Source organism: Nelusetta ayraudi, unplaced genomic scaffold (genome assembly GCF_046127955.1).
Source record: "Nelusetta ayraudi isolate G7.1 ecotype Tasmania unplaced genomic scaffold, CSIRO-AGI_Nayr_v1 ptg000019l, whole genome shotgun sequence".
NCBI lineage: Eukaryota > Metazoa > Chordata > Actinopteri > Tetraodontiformes > Monacanthidae > Nelusetta > Nelusetta ayraudi.
In genome coordinates, this window is record NW_027466069.1 from 8,454,735 (window position 1) to 8,477,319 (window position 22,585).

At 45.6% G+C, this 22,585-nt stretch overlaps 2 protein-coding genes across 6 annotated transcripts; one reads left to right on the forward strand and one right to left on the reverse strand.

The window, feature by feature from the left end:
* Window positions 1-1,694: 1,694 nt before the first annotated feature.
* On the reverse strand, window positions 1,695-7,536 carry LOC142888546 (LIM domain and actin-binding protein 1-like). Of its 4 annotated transcripts, none has more exons than XM_076026958.1 (9): window positions 7,393-7,536; window positions 6,555-6,805; window positions 5,052-5,118; window positions 4,765-4,859; window positions 4,103-4,168; window positions 3,981-4,014; window positions 3,469-3,521; window positions 3,181-3,314; window positions 1,695-3,000 (listed from the first exon to the last, which is right to left on the reverse strand). In XM_076026958.1, the coding sequence occupies exons 2-9, from the start codon at window positions 6,738-6,740 to the stop codon at window positions 1,926-1,928; spliced, it is 1,710 nt and encodes a 569-aa protein (XP_075883073.1). In that variant the 5' UTR covers window positions 6,741-6,805; window positions 7,393-7,536; the 3' UTR covers window positions 1,695-1,925. The 4 variants fall into 4 exon arrangements, with proteins under 4 accessions (XP_075883073.1, XP_075883074.1, XP_075883072.1 ...); XM_076026959.1 differs by having other exon boundaries at window positions 3,469-3,518; window positions 6,555-6,838; XM_076026957.1 differs by having other exon boundaries at window positions 6,555-6,838.
* A 2,587-nt stretch (window positions 7,537-10,123) lies between these two features.
* LOC142888547 (monocarboxylate transporter 1-like) lies at window positions 10,124-19,525 on the forward strand. Of its 2 annotated transcripts, none has more exons than XM_076026962.1 (5): window positions 10,124-10,438; window positions 13,269-13,983; window positions 17,185-17,328; window positions 17,512-18,318; window positions 18,432-19,525. In XM_076026962.1, exons 2-5 carry the CDS (start codon window positions 13,767-13,769, stop codon window positions 18,716-18,718), a joined length of 1,455 nt encoding a protein of 484 aa, XP_075883077.1. In that variant the 5' UTR covers window positions 10,124-10,438; window positions 13,269-13,766; the 3' UTR covers window positions 18,719-19,525. The 2 variants fall into 2 exon arrangements, with proteins under 2 accessions (XP_075883077.1, XP_075883076.1); XM_076026961.1 differs by having other exon boundaries at window positions 13,710-13,983.
* Window positions 19,526-22,585: the final 3,060 nt, after the last annotated feature.

A 22,585-nucleotide genomic window follows, 5' to 3' on the forward strand; every position in this document is an offset into this window, starting at 1 on the left:
TCTTTCTCTCTCTCTCTCGCTCTCTCTCTTGCTCCCTAACTGCTGATTGGCTGGATGTTTCACTTCACTTTCTGCTATTGGTTCTTCGATATCAGGTGTTTGTGACTTAGTAATGTGTCCACCAGCACCTCCTGCTGACATCATCAGGTAGTATCAGCTAAAGCTCACAGCGCTCCATGACTACAAGGTCCCGAAAGATATGATTTATTCTATATTATATTATTTGATATCTTGTGATCTTACTCTTTTACTGTTTCTGAACATTTTCCTTGTATTTAATATTGTAAATTCATTGTTTCAAAACAACAAATCTGGAGTCTTTTCTGAACATTTTGCCTTTTATTTAATTTTGTGAATTGTTAGAACAACCTTTAATATTTTGGTTTCTATTATCTTGCTTGACTTTAAGTTTTAGTTTGGACTTTGTGTCAGTGTCGATGTAGAAAAAAACCCCTCAGGTGTTTGTTTTGTTGATGTTTTTGTTTGTTTCCAGTTATTTGGGAAAACTTGACCAAAACTATTTCACTATTTTGAGATATTTCCCCTCAAAGCTCAACAAAACACTTTTGGTGACACATCTTTCACCGCGTTGTGTTTTGTCTTCTGTGCTATCTCACTGCTCAATCACAGGACAAATATCCTGTAATTTCCCTCCACAGCTGCAGGAGGCGCTGTTGATTCAGTCCAAGGCCCGACACTTCTGTGAGACTGTGACGCCACAGTCACTGTTCTGAACTCATCTGTCAGCAGAAATGTTCCACCAAGCGGTACAGAGTTTTTGGCTGTGTCTCAATTCAGGGTCTGCATCCTTTGAAGGATGCGTCCTCCGTCGGAAGGCGGGTCCTTTGGAGGACCCGGCCAAGGAAGACCAACCAAAAACCACCTCCACGGTAACCAAATGGAATGGTCAAGCCTTCGGCGTATTTCCTGGTTGCATCACCGCCGTTCCCTACTGCTGGCCAACCCTGGAAGTGACGTTTTTATAGCATCAAGCTAACCATTGTTTCGCCATCCAACCATGGCATTGGATGTTCAAATAAGTAAAAACCTAATATTTTATGTGAAATTTCAGTTCTTAAATGTATCTGTTGTGTCTTTGTCAGTAGATGCTGCCATTTCAGCTGACTTCCCAGGATGCTGTGCGTGCTGTTGCAAAGCATCCTGGGATACAGAAGGACGCAAAGGATAGTAGTGGTGCATCCTTCGAATTGTCTAAAAGTAGGCCACATTTGAAGGGCGCATTTGGAGCGTCCTTCGAATTTTAGTGAATTGGGACAAGCCTTCGCACAGTGCTATGATGCAACTGGCCTTCAAATGCAGACTCTGAATTGAGACACAGCCACAGCCTCTGTGTGACGGTGAGCCACGCCTCTGAGACCTCATTGGCCACAGCAGGTGGGTCAGCTGACGGGTAATGCTGCGTACTGATCTGCCAGATCTTACATAATACAACATAAAACAAAATAACACTCTTCAAGTTCTACAGTGACCCACAATGGAGTTCACCCTGATGTCACTGTTGCGGAATGGCAAATCTTTGATACCATCTAGCCATGACCATTCTTGCTGTGAACTTGCTGTGTTACTTCACTGTTGATGTCATGGTTTCTCTGGTGGCCTCACTAAAGCTTTTTGAAGTTCCACACTGTGGGTTGATGCTCACGTCCTGTCTTGTGTGGGTGACCATCAAAATCTCATTTTGCAAACCAACACTTTATTTCAACAGGTACAAATTCACAAGTTGCAGTTGTGAAATTCTGACATGTTCTCTTGGGCTCAGAGTAAAAAGATGCAAAGAATTTTTCTTCAGACCAACATGTATTCCAGAAGTGATCTAGTCTCCTGTTTTTGAACTGGAGCAACATCAGCTGAGATCCCTGATGTTCTGACAAACACAAATGTACCTGGTAACCGACTGGATGACTTCAAGTCATCACATGTGACTCCAGGTTGGCAGCTTTGTCCTCGACCTCCTCATCCTCATAGCATCTATTCCGTTTGATCATTTCCTCCACAGACAGTGCCCTCTTCTGGTCGTCGTCCTCCTCGCTGTCCCAGAAACCCACGTCTTGAGAGGAGCGGCTGGCGTCTAGATCTTCTGGGGACATCGTCTCCGTCAGGGCCTCCAGGTCCTTCACAGGTACCATCACCTCCTCCAACACACCTCCATCTTCCTCCATCTCCTCCTCCTCCTCCTCCTCCTCCTCCTCCTCCATATTCCCCTTCTCCATCTCCTCCTCCTCGTCCATCCTTTTCACCGTCTCAAGCTTCTCCTCCTCATCCACGTCTTCCTCCTCTTCCCCCTCCATCTTCTTCACCTTCACCTCCTCTTCCTCCTCGTCCATGTTTTTCACCTTCTCCATCTCCTCCTCTGTGTTGCCCTTGGTGAGACAGTGGTTTTGGCCCTCTGGCACACTCTGCTGTCCGTCTTCTGCAAAGCTGATGTGGACGCCTTCAGTAGACATGTCCTGGAGACTGGACGCGATGGAAGGTGGAGTCTGTTGTGCAGTTTGTTGCTGTGCAGTGGTGAAAAGCAGACAGAGCTCCTTTAGGGAGGAGCTTCCGTGCAGGTGGGCTGGCCCTGGGTCCTGGTTGGCTGGCGGCCATTTGGCCCTGATTGGCTTGCTGGCCAGGACGACGTCTCTAGTGGGCGTTGCTTCAGTGTCGCCATGTGGTGGCCAGGAGATTTTGAGCCGCCGGCTCTCGGAGGGTCTATCGGTCCTGTCTGGGGGGTCCTGACCCAGACCCTCCATGGTGGCGGTCAGCACGGTGACCTTTAACTTTGGGGACTCGGCTACTGGACCTGGGACCCCTGGGCTGGGTGCCGGTTCCTCCGGTTCCTCCGGTTCCTCCGATTCTTCCTGGTCTCTTTGGACCTCCCACAGCTCTCTGTGTGGACGATGACCGAAGCCCTCGTCATAGTTGCCCTTTGTCTTGAACAGTTGGCTGAAATGCGGTTTGCAGTAGACGTTGTTGTGCAGGGAGGCATAGTTAGCCAAACTACCGGGAGAGAGAATGAAAAATGAACATGGACGACAATCATCCATAAATAAGATTTGTTTCTCTGAACGAGAACAAATGATCAAATACATTCACGATAGATGGTAGAGAAGGACACAGACAACACAAATCCACTGTAGACAGAAAGCAGTGATGTTACCAGAGGTCATGACCTCTCACCTCAGCTTGGTGCTGCAGTGCGAGCAGCGGAAACAGGAGCTGTGGTAGACATTCTGATTGGCCACCAGCCTTTCCAGAGGATAGACCGTCTTCAGGCAGGCGACACACCTCTCCTTGAGCGGTGTGCAGTAACTCTGCACACACACACACACACACACACACACACACACACACACACACACACACACACACACACACACACACACACACACACACACACACACACACACACACACACGTGACTAACTGACTACTCTCTGTGGCGAGTGCGTTTCTGCCAAGACTCACTCTCGGGGTCCTGGGCTGCGCGAAGGATAGGGGTGTCTCTGGAGTGCCACCTGCTGGGGATAAAGAGAACAACAGATGAAATACACGAGTGCTTTTTTACACACAAAGAGCTTCACGCACACACTGACCTTTCCATCGTTTGACGCCCTGCACTATACTAGATGGAGCTATTTTTTGATGATGATGAAGAAGACGCCCTTATTAATCCCACATTGGGGAAATTTGCATTATTATTACAACAACAATACGATACAAAATAATTGAGATTATAGTGATTAAAATAAGTAATAAAATAAAATAAAATGAAATAAAATAAAAATAATAGGCTAAATATTTTTAGCCTAACAGGGAAGAAACGGTGATCAAAAACAAGATATTCTCATATTGATATTCTGATTGAATTTCAATGTCACAAGCTAAGAATAAATTTTGGATAGAAGGCTATCGTATCCAAATGAGGGACATGACACAATGGTCACTTCCTGTTGTGTGGAGTAGAAAAATGACATTACCGTCACTCCTGACGTCTCGCTCACATTCTGAACTCTGCAACAAAACAGGAGAAGTGATGATGTCACTAGAGATTTAGGGCTGAGCTGTTTGGCAGTTGACGGTCTGCTTAGTTGCTCCTCACCATGTCTGGACCAGGAGGAGGAACGTTCTCCTTCTGCTTTCCACAGGAACCGTCTGGCTGATCCCTCTGACACAGAAAACAAGACAGGAACTTGATTTCGAACTATCATCTGCAGAGAAGTTTCTGCCTGTAACTCTGAAATCTAGATTCTGTGGGTGAGAAAATGTAAAAAAAAAAATGGAATGATTCATCATGCAGTAATGATCCGTTGAGGATGTGTTGATGATCAGAACAGTTCAGTCCAGATTAAATGTTGTTGAGCCACCATGTAACTCCCACAGTCAGGACTCAGTTGGACCATCTGGCCACACATTGACCTGCCAATTTGTTTTGAAAAATCTCCTTCCAGTTGTTCCAAGATACTAAAGTGGGAAAAAAAACAACTGTTTCTATTAGCTGGACGGGTTGCCAATCAAATACAAGGACATCCCATTTTATCCGCTTTGTGACTGGATTGAATGCCTTCAATTTTCTTGATGGATTCTTGGATGAAGGTGGGTGGGGCCAATAAGTTTAATGACCAATCATGTTAAATAGCACGGCAGTTCTTTTCTGATCCATATTCTCAAGATGAATATTCACATTGATTCAGTTTTTATTCTTTTGATGCAAGCAGAGTTTTCAAGCCTTTGCAGAAGGTCAAAAGGTAGAATCCAACTCACAGTGGCCGAGTGGCCAGGCACTTCCTGTTTGGACACAGCAGCCTGATAGAGCGCCATCCTGTCCCGGAGTGAAGTGGCTTCAGCAAGACCAACATCTACACACACACACACACACACACACACACACACACACACACACACACACACACACACACACACACACACACACACACACACACACACACACACACACACACACACACACACACACACACAGGTCAGAAAACTGCACATGCTAATGCTAACATAATTTCAAAAACAATGTAATGTAACAGGAAATGCAAAACCTGTCAGAGGCTGCTCCATGTTCCCTGGATTCCAGCGGCTTCTTGGACTCTTCTGCTCCACACACTCCTGGAAAATAGACAAAGAATAGAATAGACACAGAATTTATACACAAGGTCGAAGCTGTGTGTATGTATGGTGCCCCCTGGTTCAGGTGAGGACAGTGTTGAAGCTGCACCTCGTCTCTTCTCTTGAGAAGCTAAAAAACTCAGATAAGAGTCTTTGAAATGATTCATAGTGTCACATGACTGAAGAAAGATAAGGAGCCAATGAGTCAAGGAGGGCACTCAGGTGACCATCGACCCTTAAAGAGGGGTGTGTGTTTGAGTGGGGGGTGATAGGATGTAAACAACCACAGGGGTTATAAAAGGCCAGGTGGAGCCTCAGGAGGCGGGGCCAAAAGACCAGACAAAGATTTAGTGGCTAATCCTGATTCAGACAGACAGTTTACACACACACACACACACACACACACACACACACACACACACACACACACACACACACACACACACACACACACACACACTCTACAGCTTAAACAAAGAGAAAGTACAACCTGCCAGAAAACTGTCCGTTAAATCAGAGGAACTCTGTCTAACAAAGACAAGCAGGACCGGAGATGATGAGGAAGACAATGAGGAAGAACCCCTGGAGAGGTCCCTCCACCAGCAGGGGAGACGATGCTGAACGTTGACACAGCAGGATGTTGGACGACTGAGTGAGGCTCCAGACAACAGAGGAGACACAGACTTAGGGGGCGGGGCTCACTACGGGATGATGGGAATGGGCAGGGTGGGGTTGGGGATGGGGTGGAGGCGAGTTGGGAGCAGGTGTTAGGGGGGTTAGAAAAACTGTCCTCCCCCAAATCCTTCCTCCAAACTCCCCCAAACACCCCCAGAGCAGGAAGCTGGTGGAGTGGCAGCTGGTGTGTGTGTCTGTGTGTGTGTGGGTGTGTGTGTGGTTAGGCTCAGGGCTGGAGAGGGGGTGGGGACTGATGTATCTGCTAACTGACAGCATGTGTCTGGAAAGACTGAAGTTGTCTGGCCCAGCCTCCGGGGGGCAGCAGCCAGTGTGGCGGGAGTCGGGGGAAGGGGGAGACAAAACAGAGAATGATGCCTTGTGACATCATCGGCCCCATCTGTCACCATGGTGACAAGTCATTGTGCTGCTGAGTCTGACACCACATACATCTCAAAGCTGTGATGATGTCACAGGTCACATGACCTGGTCTGAATACAGCAGGCTGCAGCTGATTATTAACTCGACAAGATTTGGACAAACTTATTTCTGATTCATCAACCTTCTATGTATGAAGACAGAATCAGTCTGAGCTCATCAGTAATCTAATGCTCAGGCCATCTGTGTGTATGTGCGTGCGTGAGACCATGTGACTTGCAGCTGACGGGTTTGGAAGGTTCCAGACCTCTGAAAGAACAAAGTGACTCTTTTCATGGGAAACCTTAGTTCGTCCTTGGGGTCGAGAAGAGAAGACGCAGCTTCACCTTCAACATCGTCAGGCTGGTCAGAACAACACTGCGCTTCTCCATGTCTGGAGCTGCTGCCCCCTGCTGGCTGTCTGGATCCCTGCTGGCCTCCGCCTCCTGCTTCAGAAGGCCGGTTCGGTGCTTGGAGGTTCCTGATGGCGGAGTGATGGGGGCGTGGCCGTCAGCAATGTAGCAGGATGCCATTGGTCCAGAAGACTTGAGCTGCTGCTTCAAATAACTCAAATTCTCTCCAAGACGTCTGCTGAAAGCTGCTGATCAATAGGGACCACAAAGTTGTGTTACTGTGGAAAAAGTGACAAAATAAAGTCACACAGCAGTGTCAATAGAAAATAAGCGGTTAGCAGTTTAGTCGTGAAACAACAGCTAGTAAAAATGTTTTCATGACAAGTGGAGAGAAAACAGAAGTGATGCTAACTAAACTTCTAAGTGGACAGAGAGAGAGAGAGAGAGAAAAAAATGACTGAAAGTGAAAGGCAGCATGACGTCAGCTTACTCTGAGAAGCAATCTGCAGTGACACTGATCTTCCACCAGGGAGCGCCCTTCAGACACTGAGGCTGACTGTTGGAGAGATGAAGAATGAGCCAGAAAGGTCATGTGACAGACCCACACAGTGAGGGGAGGGGCCATGTTGACCTCAGAGGACATGTTATTTGCAGTAATCAGTGATTGATTGCAGCTGATCGGTAATTAATTGTTTGTCTGTAAACTTCCAAACAGCCACAAAACTGAGTGTTAGATTAAGATTGAAGTTCAAAGGAGAAAAAAAAAACAGCAGTTTGGCTTCAAATTTCGGCTGGTTCACACCTTAGCAGGTTGAACGCAGATCTCACTCACCTTGCAGGTGAAACAGGGGGCGGAGCTGAAGCTTCTCCTCACCAACAAGAAGGGCGTGAAGAAGAGACTTCTGAAAAGTTTTTTTCCACAGAAGAAAAAGTCCTGCAACTTGTGAACACAGTCCTCCACTTTCTTCTTCACTGCTTTCAGTACTCTGGATAAGGGGCGGAGCTACACCACATTCATTTAACTCTCTTTGGCCCCACCCAGCAGGTGAGATCCCTCTGCTCTCCATCCAATCAGTGCAATTTACCTGTGCGGCGCTCAACAGACAAAGAAATTCACCACTGCCACCTGCTGATAATGACGTCATCCCTCTTAAACTCGTGGTCTGATGGTCTTATTTACTGATAAAAAAACCTTACTATTTACTTTTAACTTAAGTATAAAAAAAAACAAACACTTTAATCGTCACTCAATATTGGATTAGAACATTTTTCATTTGACCACTAGGTGAAGCCATTAGCTGAACTAAGTAGCTCCCTCCTCACGTCTGAGTTGTAATTATAGTTTGACTGGTTGGAATGTTTAACCGACACACTTCCTGTTTACCATGAAAGGCATCATAAGTCTTCAGAAAGCAGCAAACATGAACACAAATAGAATAACCCAATTTAAGTCCAGTCAAACTGTCTTTCTGAGTGTGTTTTGCTCTCTAGCGCCATCTCCCCCTCCAAACTGAGGCGTGTCCTCATCAGCTGAAGCTGGGTGAAACCGCTGGCACACACACTCATGTCTAACAACAACACTCTGAGCAACAACTGCAAGATTAAGTCAGGTTTGAGGTCTGAAGGGGAAAATGCATTGTTCCGCTTGCATGACATTGTTTTGAACGGAAAATACGTCATGAATGTTAATTATAAATTTTCCTCCAGATTTTGAATCCACTTCATCTTTAAAAACTCAAAAGTTTACAACTGTTCATATTTGAGCGAGTGCAATGCTACTGTCACCACCACTAGGTGGCAGACTTCAGCAATGTATGAAAATTCAATTAAAACGTTTCGACTTTGGGTGATGATTTTGCCCTTGGGGATCAAATCTCTAGAAAATTATTCATATTAATTATAAAACTTTTTTCTATTGTAAAAAAAACAAACTTGAATGTACTTTTTCCACTGTACGTCGAGTCCAACTCATCCTGTGCTGTGATTGGAGCAAGAATGTGGGCGGAACGCACATGGCTTTAATTAAAGACTTTGAGGTTTTCTGGGTTTCATTAGGTTATTAAGTCTTATTGTACCTGGTCATGGGACCATTTCCACCTGAAGCTGCTGCTGTCTCTCCAAAAACAAAAAAAAACAAAAAACATTTTGACTGATTGTCAACATCAAACAGACAGAAATATGTTGTCTTTTTCGGCTAATGAAATGATGTTTCAGCCATACCAGCAAAACCTGAGATTCTTTTTCTTTTTCATTGAGCAGAACAACTGAATGAAGTGGGTTAAAGTTCAAGAACAAAGTGGACAACGTTCAGCGATCAATGTGTTTGATCAGTTAGTGACGCGAAGCCTCTGAACTTTGGATCTTTGTTAATTTGCACAAAGATTGTTGAGTTTGTTCAAACACAACTGGTTCATTGTGTCACTGAGTCAGGGTTCCCTGCCCGGCTGCTGGTCCACACAGAAGATCCTGGTATTTCTTCTTGGTTCACTGTCTGGAGGTTTTCAGGCTCTTTTTTTTGTCAACCTTTGATTGATTGATTGATTGATTGATTGGTTGGTTGGTTTCTACTTCACTAGACTCATGAGGTTCAGGAGAATCTTCACACCTCCTGCTGCAGGTCTTTTCTTGCAGCTGCTGGCGACCTCCCTAGTGTGTTGTGTATTTGACCTGCAGCGCTCACACACACACACACACACACACACACACACACACACACACACACTCAAAGTTGTTTCTTGCCAGAAGAGCAGAGAGACATTCCAACTGCGCCACATTCTGTTTCTCATTACCCCCACCATGCACACACACACACACACACACACACACACACACACACACAGAGTTTATTCTTTTATTGGCCCTGAGTGAAAACAGGGCAGCAGCTCAGAAGAACGGAGGGCTTTTCTTATCCTGAGTTTCACCAACAAACATCCAACATAGAGACAAAAATCATTGACAGACAGACCGAGGGACAGACAGACAGACAGACAGACAGATAGATACTTTATTCATCTTCAAGAGCAATTGACAGACAAAAAGTGTTTGATCTCTTTGTTCTGAGCCTCATTAGCAGAAAGTGAAAGTTCCAATTAACGACTGTCTGGCTGCCAAAGTGTCCGTGTCACGCCGTCAGACAGACGAGGTTCAGTGATGATGCCCAGTGGGGAGGTGGAGCCGGTTCTGGTTCTGGTTCTGGGTCGGTCGCTCACAATGAAATTAGTCATTCAGAGATGATGCTTCTTCTATCAGGAGGTACAACAACAACAAAACACCAGATAAAAGGTAGAAATAATTTCTGTTTCTGCTTCTTCAGACACCAAAGAAAAGACCTGAAAGTAAATTTTTATGATGATGAGTGAAATTAGTGAAGTTTGGAAAAGAGCTGCAGGAGAAAATCTGCCAAAAATCTCCCTGCTGGTCAAAGTGGTGAGAAACTGAAGGAAGTGAGAGAAGCAGGTTTCAGGTTTCAACCTTTGACTGGCTGAGAGTATATGATTGTTATAACAGATGCATTTTTTTCCTGCTGAAGATTAGAGTGTTTTGTCTTGCCTGGACTCTTTCTGGGGGTGAAATTTACATTCAGGATCTTTCTGAGCGTGTTTCCCCCTCAGTGTTTCGGTGCAAAACGAGTCTGAAAGCGGTTTTGTCTGCTGAATTTCGGACCTTTGTGTTTCATCAGTTCCGGCCCCTCTGCATCGCGCACGTGCGCTTTGCCAGATTCCTCCACGGCATGCGCATGCGCATGCGCGCTGATGCTGGTGTCATCAGCAGCATCAGGAGGGACACGCAGAGGGTGCGTGTGAGTGTGCTGCTGCGAGACGCTGCAAACAACGGGACTCGAACCGAGCCGAAGCTCGAGTGGAGCAGCCGAACCTGCGGTGAGTGAGCGGCGGGACGGCGGTCGGCTGACCGGGACTCCGGTCCGAGGCTCTGGGCAGCGGGCCGCCGCGTCTCCGCTGCGGCGGCGGCTGCTGCTGCTGCTGCTGCTGCTGCTACTGCCCGTCTCCGGTTCTTCCAGCTTCCCCGATCGGACACCGGGCAATCATGCCGCCGACTGATTTCACTGTCGTCATGTGATTCGTTAGGATGCTGCCTCCGAGCCAAGCCGAACGGAGTCGAGCCGAGCCGAGCCGAGCCGAGCCCGCAGCTCTGGGCGCGTCAGTATGCGTGACGCGGCCTCATGCGTCTGAGCGGAATCAGGTCGATGGAAACATTGTGTGCCGAGTCCGACCTGATTGTGGCGGAGCCGCCGGCTGAGGACCAAACCCCGGCCACCATGTGGCCCTGGTCCCCCGGGAAGCGGCAGCGGCTCCGGGTGTCCCGCACGGGTTAATGTGTGTCTTTATTGATGTGTTGCGCCACCGTCGGAAGTTCAGATGTTGCCCAACACTTTTCTTCGAAGGGTAACTTGAACTATATAAAATATCTATATATAGATATAAAAATCTGTTATCAGCAACTTTTATGACGGAAGTAAACGCGATGATTTTATCAGAAAAGATTCTAAAGTTTGAAATGCACAGGTTAAAAATTAACATGAATGTGTGTGTGTGTGTGTGTGTGTGTGTGTGTGTGTGTGTGTGTGTGTGTGTGCGCGCGCGCGCGCGCGTGCGTGCGTGAGTGTGTGTTTGAGGGAGGCAAAACCGCAAGTAGAACCAGATGTTGGGTTTTTTTCTGCCTCTGGACTGTCAGTTTGGAAATTGATGGAATTCATTTCCAGTCTATTAAACTGGTCCTTGTGCTCCTGCTGGAAGATTCTTCACTAAATTCTTCTTAGGATGTAAATGAGAGTTACAGTCAAGGTGCTCAGCTCTGGGTTTCTCTTATTATTATTGGTGTGTTTGATGCAGGCAGTGACAGATTTGTTGTGACAGCCCAGTGAGTTTGTGTTGTTGTTGGGGGGGAAAAAAAAAGTCTGCCGTTCAATTGTTGACAGCGTTGAAATTTAATGTGGATGACATCTGAGGCAGTGGATTTGTCATTGTCAAGATGAACGGTCACACACACACACACACACACACACACACACACACATGGAAGAGTCTGTATCTTGTAATCAACAGCTTCCTTCACACTTCTGACCTTGTTGTGTTTTGTGTTGTTTGTTTACCACCTGAACAACAGCCGTGACTGCTAGATTATCTGATAACCTGCTCAGCTAATTAGGCTCACACTGGGTGCTGTGCCGGTCCTTGGACGACCTCGGAGTTCCTGCCAGGTACCTGATTGGTGCTTGTGGAACGAGCGTGCTAGCCCAAATGCTAACCCGTCTGCCTGTGTGTTGAGTGGCGGGAACTGGGCTCTGTGAGAATGACATCTTCTGAGCAGCCGTCCTGCCAGAAGTCTTTTGATCTTCAGCTTCGGCTCCAGCGTTGTGATGAACATGTGTTGTTTGTGTGGGGTGGACAGAGACTAACCAACACACACCAGATTGTCTTCTGCTGAATTAAAATTTGAAAAAGCTCCATCAGTGGGTGGGATTGTTGGGAATCTGTGTGTGTGTGTGTGTGTGTGTGTGTGGTCTCTCATTGCCCTGCGAGTCCTTTAATAGTACAGGTGCGACAATATGTTAATTAGGGGAGGCGTGATCCCAGAATGCTGGAAGACAATCGGATGATTGTTTTTTCAGAGTTTTTCTTTTTTAGTCGTCTCTCAAACATCTGTTGACAGCTCAGTCCTAAACGTTAATTATGAAGGATAAAACAAATGTTATTCAAATCCAGTTTAAATCCACTTAAAATCAACCACAAGTTGGTTGATTTTAACTGTAAATCATCCTCTCTGTTGTTGTCTTGGAGGTGAGAGTTCATTTCTTCAGTAGTTGATCTGTTGTCAACATCTGAGTGAGTAGTTGATATGTAAATGATGATAAGTCACTGTTTGGGCTGAAATTTCTGCTTCGTCTTCATGAAGTAGAAGCTTTAAGTTCATGTCGCACACAAGCACACAACACACAATCTGGTGCGTAACTGTCATAAATAATATGTCCATTGCTTGCAGTCGTTCCCTGAGTTTGAACTTCAGGATCTAGCAGTTAGCTTCAAGCTCCGAGTGTCACTGCTAGTACTCACGGGACTGAGGTTGTGTAGCATGTCGATCCGAGTCCTTGTACGGTCAGCAGCCCAAACTGAAGCACCGCTTATGCCGCAGCCAGAAATAGCTCAGTTGTGTTTTTACCTCCAACAAGGACGTCGTCAGTGGATGAGTCTTGTTAAAGGCTACAGTTTGAAAGAGATTTTATTCCATTCTGTTTGTCTGAGTTTAGTTTGAAAGATCAAAGTCTGGTGATGTTTTGCTCGTGAGAGCATTCGTTCATTAGTTATGAAGGCACGAGCCCCCTTGTGGCAGCGGAAGGAATTACATGTGGAAAAAAAGAAGAGATTTCTAACTCTTTCCAAAGTGCTCACTCTCTCCAGGCCCAAGCACGTCGGAGCCCTGGTTCACTTGGCCAGTGTGAGCGCCCCCCTAGTGTGAGAACAGTGCACTTCCTTTGCACTGTGTGCTTTACTAACCCTGACAAAAAGTGTCATGAAAGTGTGTGCTGTGGTTTTTTGTGTTGTTATTGCCCCTGTGTCTGCTGTTGTTTCTTTTTTGTTTGTTTCTCTTTAATTGTCACTCCAGCGGATGTGATTTAGAGATTGATATGTAAAGGTTGATCGACTGACTGACAAACTGTCTTTTTTTTTTTTTTTTTTTACAACCGCACAGCTGCATGTGTGTGTCTGTGTGTATGCGTGTGCGAAGGGGAGGTAGTCTGAGTGACCAATTGCCGCAACTTCTTCATTTCCTGCTGTTTCCTGGAAAATGGGTTAATGTTGTGACTTCCTGTGGTTGTTTCGTTGTGTTTAGTTCACACGTCTGACCAACAATAGATCTACTGTATCTATCTATCTAACAACCCAAGCAAGTTTCAAATGGGGTCAAGATTTGATGGATTGAGCATCTGCTGAGGGTTTTTCAACTGAGAAATGAAAGATAAATATTTTGGATTCCTCCCTTACCTCAGTGAATATTTTTTCTGCTGAACCGTTTTCATTTTGCTGTGGACAGCAGTTGCGCTCAAAATGCCAGGGGATTTAAAGAGGGAGGGCCTTGTTTGTATCCTCATCCCAGGGAAGATCTTCTGCAGCTGTTCTCTTTCTCCCACAGCTTTGAGATCCTGAGACCGTCTCCGTCGCTCCTCCGCCGTCTTCCTGCAAAAGAGTCATGCCTGCAGCGCCGGGTGGGCCGGTGGGCTACACCCCACCTGAGGGGGGGTGGGGCTGGGTGGTGGTGGTGGGGGCCTTCATCTCCATCGGCTTCTCCTACGCCTTCCCAAAGTCCATCACTGTCTTCTTCAAAGAGATTGAGGTCATCTTTGATGCCACGCCCAGTCAGGTCTCCTGGATCTCCTCCATCATGTTGGCCGTCATGTACGCTGGAGGTAAGACTCTGTGTGTTTGCGTGTGTGCGTACGTGTGCGTGTGTCATCTCTCGGGTCACTAAAAAACATCATCAACATTTGATGATTATTCATTCTAGTTGTACATTATCAGGTTATGACATGCCGATCTGTTAATCCCAGATCAAACTTCAAGGTAATGGCAACAAATTTCATAAAACAGAAATGCCTTGTGCACTTTGTTAAGAGCTGTTCAGAATTGTTCCCTCTGCGCCAACAACTCTTCTCATCGTGCGCATTTTTGAACCACCTGATGTTTGTTTGACACCTGTGAATTAAGGATTTTCTTCACTTTTGTCAAAATGGTCTGCATTGTTAATGATCTTTGGAGTGTTGCTTCACTGTGATCCTGACCAGTTTTAAAACACGTCTAGTGTCTAGTGTCTGTCTGATGGAACAGTTATTGTACATCTTGAACTAATTTCCTCTTTGTCCTTTCACAATTTGTCTGAGGCCCTGTTTGCACTTGGTCACTTGCAACTGTTTTTGGGGATCGTATCACGAAGTACGCATCTTGAAGCATCTGTTCGCACATGGCATTAACATGCGTCTCGAGCGTGCCACTTGTGATCGCGTTAGTGCATTTTTAACCACTACGGGCAGGAGAGCGCAAAACTACGGCTAGTTTCACCTGAAAATGAATAAGAATCAACTTCCTGTTTGCGGACTATATCAAGTCACTGGCTTTAACTCTACTGCAGCTCGTATGGATCAGAACGAGGAGTAACGACTGGTGGGACAGAGTGGTGACGACTTTATTTTCGGATCAACAGTGGCTGGCAAATTTTCGGATGCAACGTCGCACATTTAATCTCATATGTGGGAAACTGCGACCGCTGCTCCACTGACAAAATACGCTAATGCGGAATGAAATTTATTAGCATGCTAATAAAAGAGTCCAACAAAAATGATTTGTTCTCGCTTCTTGTTTGTAACTTTATACGACGCCGGGAGGTGGGGCGCCGACCAAGTACGTACACGGGAGAGGTGAGTGGAGTAGGCGGTCGTTAATGTGGACTGAGCTCGCATTCTGTTCGCACGTCCGTGAGGAATGCTTTGCGAAGCGTCGAAACCACCTCCCTGAGGTCAGGTGGTTTTAGTGATCGGATGACAATACGGATTTGGACTGTTTCCGCTTGGTTACTTTGTGTGATTTTTTGCCGATCGGAACACGAAAAATGCTTGAAATGAGCAAGTGCAAACAGGGCCCTTGTGTCTCGCAGCTGGATTCACTCAGGTTTCCTTTCGGTTCCCTGGGAGGAGGGCTGGTGGGGAGGGTGGAGGGTAGGAGGGGGAGGAGGAGGAGGAGGAGGCAGGGGTGAGCAGAGGAGAAGGGGAGGGAGGAGAGGGAGGATTGGAAGGGAGAGTGTCTGTGTTTATATAATATCTCTGCAAACACTCCTCACTGCGCTCTTTGTGTTGAGTTGGACAGCAACAAAGATTGTCTCTTCTGGTTTGAGTGAGACGCGATTGTTTCCTCAGCTGCCCCGGGAGGAAGATTCTTGTCTGCAGTTGGGTTAGTTAGGCAGTTAGTTGGTCAGGGTGTCGTGTCCGAAGAGGACATCGAACATTTTGAGGCAAGTAGTTTCTGACTGTGAAGCTGAAAAATCCACCTGATGGATTTGACTATAAGGACATTGTTCCGCTGATCAACTTCACCCTTTCATACAGTTCTGTCCATCTCGAAGCTAAAATAGTTTCCAACCTGTGACGGTGCCACCACATGATCTTCCAACACGATCCCACCCTAACTCAAACGCTAACCCTCCAACACGATCCCACCCTAATCCTAATTTTAATCCATCAAAACAATCCCACCCTACTCCTAACCCTCCAAGGCAATCCCTCTTTAGCCCAAACCCTAACCCTCCAACCCAAACCCTCCAACGCAATCCCACCCTAACCCTAACCCCCCAACACAATCCCACCCTAATCCTCCAACACAATCCCACTTTAGCCCAAACCCTAACCCTCCAACCCAAACCCTCCAACACAATCCCACCCTAACCCTTCAACACAGTCCCACCCTAACGTAAAACCCTAACCCTCCAACACGATCCCCCCCAATCCAAACCCTAACCCTCCAACATGATCCCACCCTAACCCTGTGATGGTGCAACCAGACGATCTTCCAACTCGATGCAGCAGTGAATCCTCAGTTAGACCAAGCAGCCGTGGTTTAAACGGACACTTCACAGGACTGACCTCAGATCACCTGGAGCGCCTGAACGCCTCGCTGCCCCTCTCTCTTCCCCTCCCATCACTCTCCCTCCTCCCCCTCTCTCTACTCCTCCTCACTGCACCCCCTCCTCCACACACCTCTGTCCTCTTTTCCTCTCCCTCCTCTTTCTCTATGTCCTCCTCCCATTACTCTCCCTCCTCCTCATCTACTCCTCCCCTTTGCTACCCTCCTCTCCTTCTCCCAAATCTGTCTCTCACAGACGAGTCACAGCAACACGCAACCGGGGCTGCACGCAACTAGAGACACGTGCATCGCCTCCAACCACTCCCCCTCTCCCCTCTTCTCTCCTGCTTCACTGTTTCCTCATCTCTTCCTTTCTTTTTTCTCTCTCCCTTCTCTCTTTTTAGCTTCTCTCAGGTTTTTCACGCCGGACTTGAGACACGTCAGCGGATTTCAACCCAGTTCTCCTCCTGTCGTCCCTCCTTGACATTCCCCCCTCTCCCTCCCTCACCCCTTTCCTCACGCTCCTCCCTCGCTCCAACACCTCCCTCACACTCCTCCCTTGTTCACTCCCCGACCTCCCTCCCTTGGCCTCCTGCCTCTGACTGTGTGCATTTGGTGTTGTTACACAATCGACGTTTAATTTTACACATGACAGCACCACCTGTTGGCGAACTGCTGTAACTACTTTGTGCTTATATCAGTTGTTACTGCAAGTCTTCTCTGCTGTATTTTCTTGAACCTTTAGAATTTCCTTTTATTCGCCATCTGTCAAAATGTCACAAACCAAAGACGTTCCTATTAAGAGCATGTATGGTATTTTTTAAACATGCTAAAATTTTCTTACATTTATTCATGTCAGTATCAAATGTCGCTGAATTATTTTGTTGCTCTGTTTTATTTTCAAACAAATCGTTCAAATGTAAGTAGAGTAATAATCAACAGCAGGCCTATATTTATTTTGTGCAGCTAACTGATTGGTTGTTCCATTTGGTTTCCAGGTCCAATCAGTAGCATCCTGGTCAACAAATTTGGCAGTCGTCCAATCATCATTCTTGGTGGATGTCTGGCCGGGTTGGGGCTCGTCATCGCCTCCTTCTGCAACACCGTGGAACAGCTTTACCTCTTCATTGGGGTGGTGGGAGGTGAGAGTCAGAAAGTTCTTGTGTGAACACAAGTAGCAGAACTGCTGCAGGTGGAAGAAACTCGAACGAACGAAATGTCACAGAAGAGCTTTTTTCTGCTGTGAAGGTTAAACTTCACTAGTGACAATCACATGATCAGATGGTGGTTTTCTCATGTAACCTCAATCCTCCATCCCTCCCCAGGACTGGGACTGGCCTTCAACTTGAACCCGGCGTTGACGATGATTGGTAAATACTTCTACCATAAACGGCCCATCGCAAACGGCATCGCCATGGCGGGCAGCCCCGTCTTCCTCTCCACACTCGCTCCCTTGAACACGTGGCTGTACGATGCTTTTGGCTGGAGGGGAAGCTTCCTCATCCTGGGGGGACTTCTGCTCAACTGCTGCGTGGCCGGTTCCCTCATGCGGCCCATCGGACCCAAACCCCAGCAGGCAGTGGCCAACCCGGAGGACAAGGCGGCAGGTCCGGTGCCGCCTCAGCCAAAGAAGACGGTGCTGCAGACCATCAACTCCTTCATCGACCTGACCCTGTTCAAACACCGCGGCTTCCTGCTCTACCTGAGCGGCAACGTTGTCATGTTCTTTGGCCTCTTCGCTCCGCTCGTCTTCCTGTCCAACTACGCCAAGAGCAAGGACATCAGCAAAGAAGCGGCTGCCTTCCTCCTTTCAATTCTGGCCTTTGTTGACATGTTTGCTCGTCCCTCCATGGGCATGCTTGCCAACACCAAGTGGGTTCGGCCCAGAATTCAGTACTTCTTTGCTGCTGCCGTCCTCTACAACGGAGTGTGTCACGTTCTGGCACCGCTGACCTTCAATTACACTGGATTTGTGGTCTATGCCATTTTCTTTGGCTTTGCCTTTGGTTGGCTGAGTGCGGTTCTGTTCGAGACCCTGATGGACCTGGTGGGAGCCTCCAGGTTCTCCTCGGCAGTGGGTCTGGTCACCATCGTGGAGTGTGGGCCGGTGCTGCTGGGTCCTCCGCTGACAGGTAAGCCAGTGATTCTCCCTACAGCATTCGTGCTGAAGCTTAGTTCTGGACTCAGATTGACTGACTGATTGATTGATTGATTGATTGATTTTTTTTTTTTTGGTCACCACCAGGCAGTTTCTACAACTACTACAAACACTATGACTACACCTACATCTCCTCCGGGATCATCCTCATAGTTTCCAGTGTGATCCTGTTTTGTGGAATGGGCATCAACTACCGCCTGCTGGACCGTGAGAAGAAAGAGGCCGAGAGGAGAGAGAGGGAGGAACCTAAGGAAGAGTGCACTGCCATGTTGGCTCCGCCCTCTCCGTCCAACTTGAAGGCAGATGCGGAGGACGGCGCTGCTACTGCTGTCGTGTCAGATAACGTTGCCCGGATGGACGAGGACACGGTGTAAACGGGCTAGCGAGGACGCCAGAACAAAGCACAAACACTACAAGAGAGTCAGAGTCACTTAGTACAACCACACACTGTTTTTATAGAGCAGAAACGTCCTGAAGCCATACAAACACTTTAATGATTCTGTCGGCAGCTACTGCTGCTGCTGCTGTTGCTGCTGTGCAGGTGGTTGTCCAGCTTTTAAGCAGGTAACTGGTTCTGGTGTTTGATGTGCCTTTGTGAAGTCCTGCAGAAACACTCACCACTTAAATAAAACCAGGCAGACGCACAAGAGACAGAATGACTGTAAGATAAAAAAATGAATAAAAATGCAACACTAATGAAGACTTTCCTCAGGGTTGTGAACTGCCGTTAAGATTTGGAATTCTAGGCACTTTTTGACCTTTTACTTTGAAATGAAGCATGTAAAGGTCTTTCCCTGCGCTGCTCCACAGCCGGACGTGATGAAAAGAACACATTCCAAATTGTTCGTGGTCACTTCAGTCGAGTCCAAACCTTTTCAGGTTTCAATGCAGAGAGCAAGCAACAAAAAAAAAAGAAGGACATTTGTAAAAATTTGTTTTAATTTTTTTTATATATACATATAAAAAAGTCAAATTCAAGCAAAATTCAGTTGTTCTGAACTTTTTAGGAATACTTTACCAGGAACAAAAATGAATAATTTACGGAGCCAACCCTCTAAATAGCAGTTGGTTGCGTGCTTGTAAATACAATTGTTTGCCGTGTTGTGTAGTGACTTTGTGCCATACACCCCCAACACCAGCAGCTCACTCATTACTATATTAAAAAACACACCTGAAGCAGGTTTTGCTGTGTAAGAATCATTCTTGTTATCAAAGACGCCTCGAGGATCAACATCAGACAAGGAAGCAGTTTTGTCACAGGACTGAAAATTGACAGCGTGGTGCCAAAATAGAAATGAAAGTCTACTAAGATATCTTTAAAAAAGCCCCCCCCCCCCCCTTTTTTTTTAGAACTTGTATTCTTGCATTATTTGAGTAAATAGTGTAGCCAGACTGTTGTAAACACAATGAAGCGAAGGACAATCGCAAAAATCCAACAAGGTCTTTATGGATTTGAATGACAGTTTGACTGTTCGATGGTCCTGGGTTTCATCATGTGTCATATCAGAGTCACGTGTTTAGTGTCACGCTCATTGATCAATAGAGAATTCCTGGCATGTTTTCAAGGAAGCCGGGAGTTTGAGTTGGTTTAAAACAACAAACACTCAAATCCTCAACAAATAATTCTGTTTTCAAGAACAGAAATGGATGCATTAGCACAGTAACTTCATTTAGAAGTTTTGTAGTTTTGTGTCACCACAAAGTTTTAAATGTTTAGATAATGATGATAATGATAATGATAATGATATTAATAATAATAATAATAATAATAATAATAATAATAATGATAATAATCATTTCAACTGATCTGAACTGTGAATATTCAATGAATGTTAATGTTGGTTTAGAAATTTAACTAATGGGAAAACGCAAAAAGCATCCTTTTCGTTGGGATCATTGACTGAGATATATTTTGGTTTCTTGACTTATTTTTTATGAATGAATGGGCTCCTCTTTATTAATACTGTTTAGTAGCTGCAGCTTATTGACTCTCATTCACAGTCAACTTCAGTTAAGACCAAGTTTACCAAAATAACAACTCCTCGAAATGTCAGTGAGAAGTGAAGTGAAGGAATTGCAGTCAGTTCTGAAGACAGTTAACTAAACCATTTCACTGAAGTTTTGAATTTTGTTTTTCTTTTGTACTGTTAGACAAGATGGTGCAGCATTAAGTCAGAGCATAGCATGCATTTTCTGTTTGGAGAATAAATGCTCTCAATAACTTTCTTAGCTCCTTTCTAGTCAATATATTTTTATGTTTTTATGCAGAAGTCTCCTAACAGCAAGTGAGTGAATAAAATGTTTTTTAAAGAATGGCTGCATTTTGTATTTTTTTTATTCTTGAGAAACAAAACTCATTCCTTTACATGTTTTAGTTCTGTTTGTTTTCTCAGCCGTTTCAAGATGTCCATATTTTTTTTCCTTGTCCCATTTATATCAGTTCATCTGTTTCAACGTAATAACTGACCGCTTAGCTTAACTAAGCCTACATTTAAATATGCACTACATCACTATGACCAGTGGGTGTCGCCCTAACATCAATATAATTAGCTTACCTCCCAGAAGATAAACAGAACTGAGCAGTCACCGTATGTAGACATTATTGTAAAGAAAGCAAAACGATGATGTCTAAAGTATTTGGGTATTAACGATCTAAATCAATTTTTAACCAGTATTTTCTTCTGAATTTTTGCGAGGATCAAAAAATGGGCAGCGGTGTCTTTAGAGCAGTAGATGTAAACAACAATTCTGATGAAATCTTTGCGACTCCAAATGCTGAACACATTTTCGTTCCTCTGCTCCTTGCACCTAAGTTCAATTTTGAGGTTCACGGCAAAGGCTGTGAATTCTTCTGTATGTGTGATTTCTTCTTTTTTTTATTTTTATTTTCACCTTTGACGTGTTGCCCTTGTGGAAAATTCAACATCCTTCTTATTTATTTATTCTTATATTATTCAACACAATCACACCCTGTGACATGTTAAGAAATGCCTCTAAAAAAAGAAAAAGTATTTCCTTTTTTTTTTTTTTTACATTCAATCCTAAATTTAGATGAACAACAAAACTTGCTCATGTTCTAAGAATAGTCTTTTTACAACACAACAACCCTTTTCTCTGTACATACAGCAGCGGCATAAGCAGACTGCTGGGCAGACCAATCCAGTATGTTAATGACAATATAAAGCACTTTGCACTCTCACTGGCATTAAGTGTGACGGGACCTGATATTAAAGTCCAAGTCAGCCTCAACATCAGCACTACCAGGATGCATACAATGACATCGAAGGCCCTGAGCTTTGATTGGTCGACGCGCCGTCTCGCCCCATTCCCTTCCCCTGGCCCTGAACGACGCAACACCCAGAGCGTAGAAAGACACAAGACCCAGACAAGAAATAGCATAAAAAGTACTGGTATGAAAAGAAACAAATATACATCATGATTACTGGGCAGAAAAACGATGACTGTTATCAAAATGGAAAGCGGCCAAACAAAGCCGACGGTCACGTTTCTGGCTCGGATCCATCTCTCTCCTTTCAGACTGAGGTAGGTGACGGGGTGGACAACAGCCAGGTAGCGCTCTGCGCAGGTGAGCGTGTGAATGAAAAGCTGTCCGGGTATGTTTACAACTGAAGACCCCATTCCCATCAGCATGAGATACTCATTATTCGTATGGAGGCCGCAACACACACACATGGATGCTAAGACGCTGAGCAGCTCGTAGGGAACCATGTGGTAGGTGAAGAAGTCAATGTGGCTCATGGCCATCGTGCTGAAGCTCTGCTGCCGCCACTGTTTGAAACCCAGGTGGAGGATGAAGATGTAGACGGGGAGGAGGAAGACGATGGAGGTGATGGTGAAGGTGATGATAATGTAGCTGTTAAATGTGGATAGATGACATTTGTGCAAGCAAACAAAAGATTGGTAGGCAGCAGGTGTAAGGGAGGCATTTGATGAGGAACAAATCATCACTCCTGGATGGAGAGAGAAAGAAAAGAAAAGGTAAAGAAATGTACTGGCCACTTGTCCAGGGTGCAAGCCCGACTTCCCGCCAAGACAGCCGGGGAGGAGTCCAACAACACCTGTGGCAGACACAGAAACCTGTTAAACATTTTTCATGCATTTCTTTTTACTTTTTGAATAAATCAGAAACTATACAGAACACCCATTTCATTAAATGTACCAACCTTCAGTAAAATGAAAAAGAAAGAAAGAAAAAAAAAAATCAACCTCCAGTTGTCAAT

What these genes read in the sequence shown, in the direction of transcription:
- LOC142888546 (XM_076026958.1), bottom strand. Translation starts at nt 6,740, where the DNA reads ATGGCATCCTGCTACATTGCTGACGGCCACGCCCCCATCACTCCGCCA. An exon ending in CATGGAGCAGCCTCTGACAG is followed by an intron (nt 4,860 to 5,051) that starts GTTTTGCATTTC and finishes GTGTGTGTGTAG; the next exon opens with ATGTTGGTCTTGCTGAAGCC. An exon ending in CTCCTCCTGGTCCAGACATG is followed by an intron (nt 4,015 to 4,102) that starts GTGAGGAGCAAC and finishes GTTTTGTTGCAG; the next exon opens with AGTTCAGAATGTGAGCGAGA.
- LOC142888547 (XM_076026962.1), top strand. Translation starts at nt 13,767, where the DNA reads ATGCCTGCAGCGCCGGGTGGGCCGGTGGGCTACACCCCACCTGAGGGG. An exon ending in GGCCGTCATGTACGCTGGAG is followed by an intron (nt 13,984 to 17,184) that starts GTAAGACTCTGT and finishes TTTGGTTTCCAG; the next exon opens with GTCCAATCAGTAGCATCCTG. An exon ending in GCTGGGTCCTCCGCTGACAG is followed by an intron (nt 18,319 to 18,431) that starts GTAAGCCAGTGA and finishes GGTCACCACCAG; the next exon opens with GCAGTTTCTACAACTACTAC.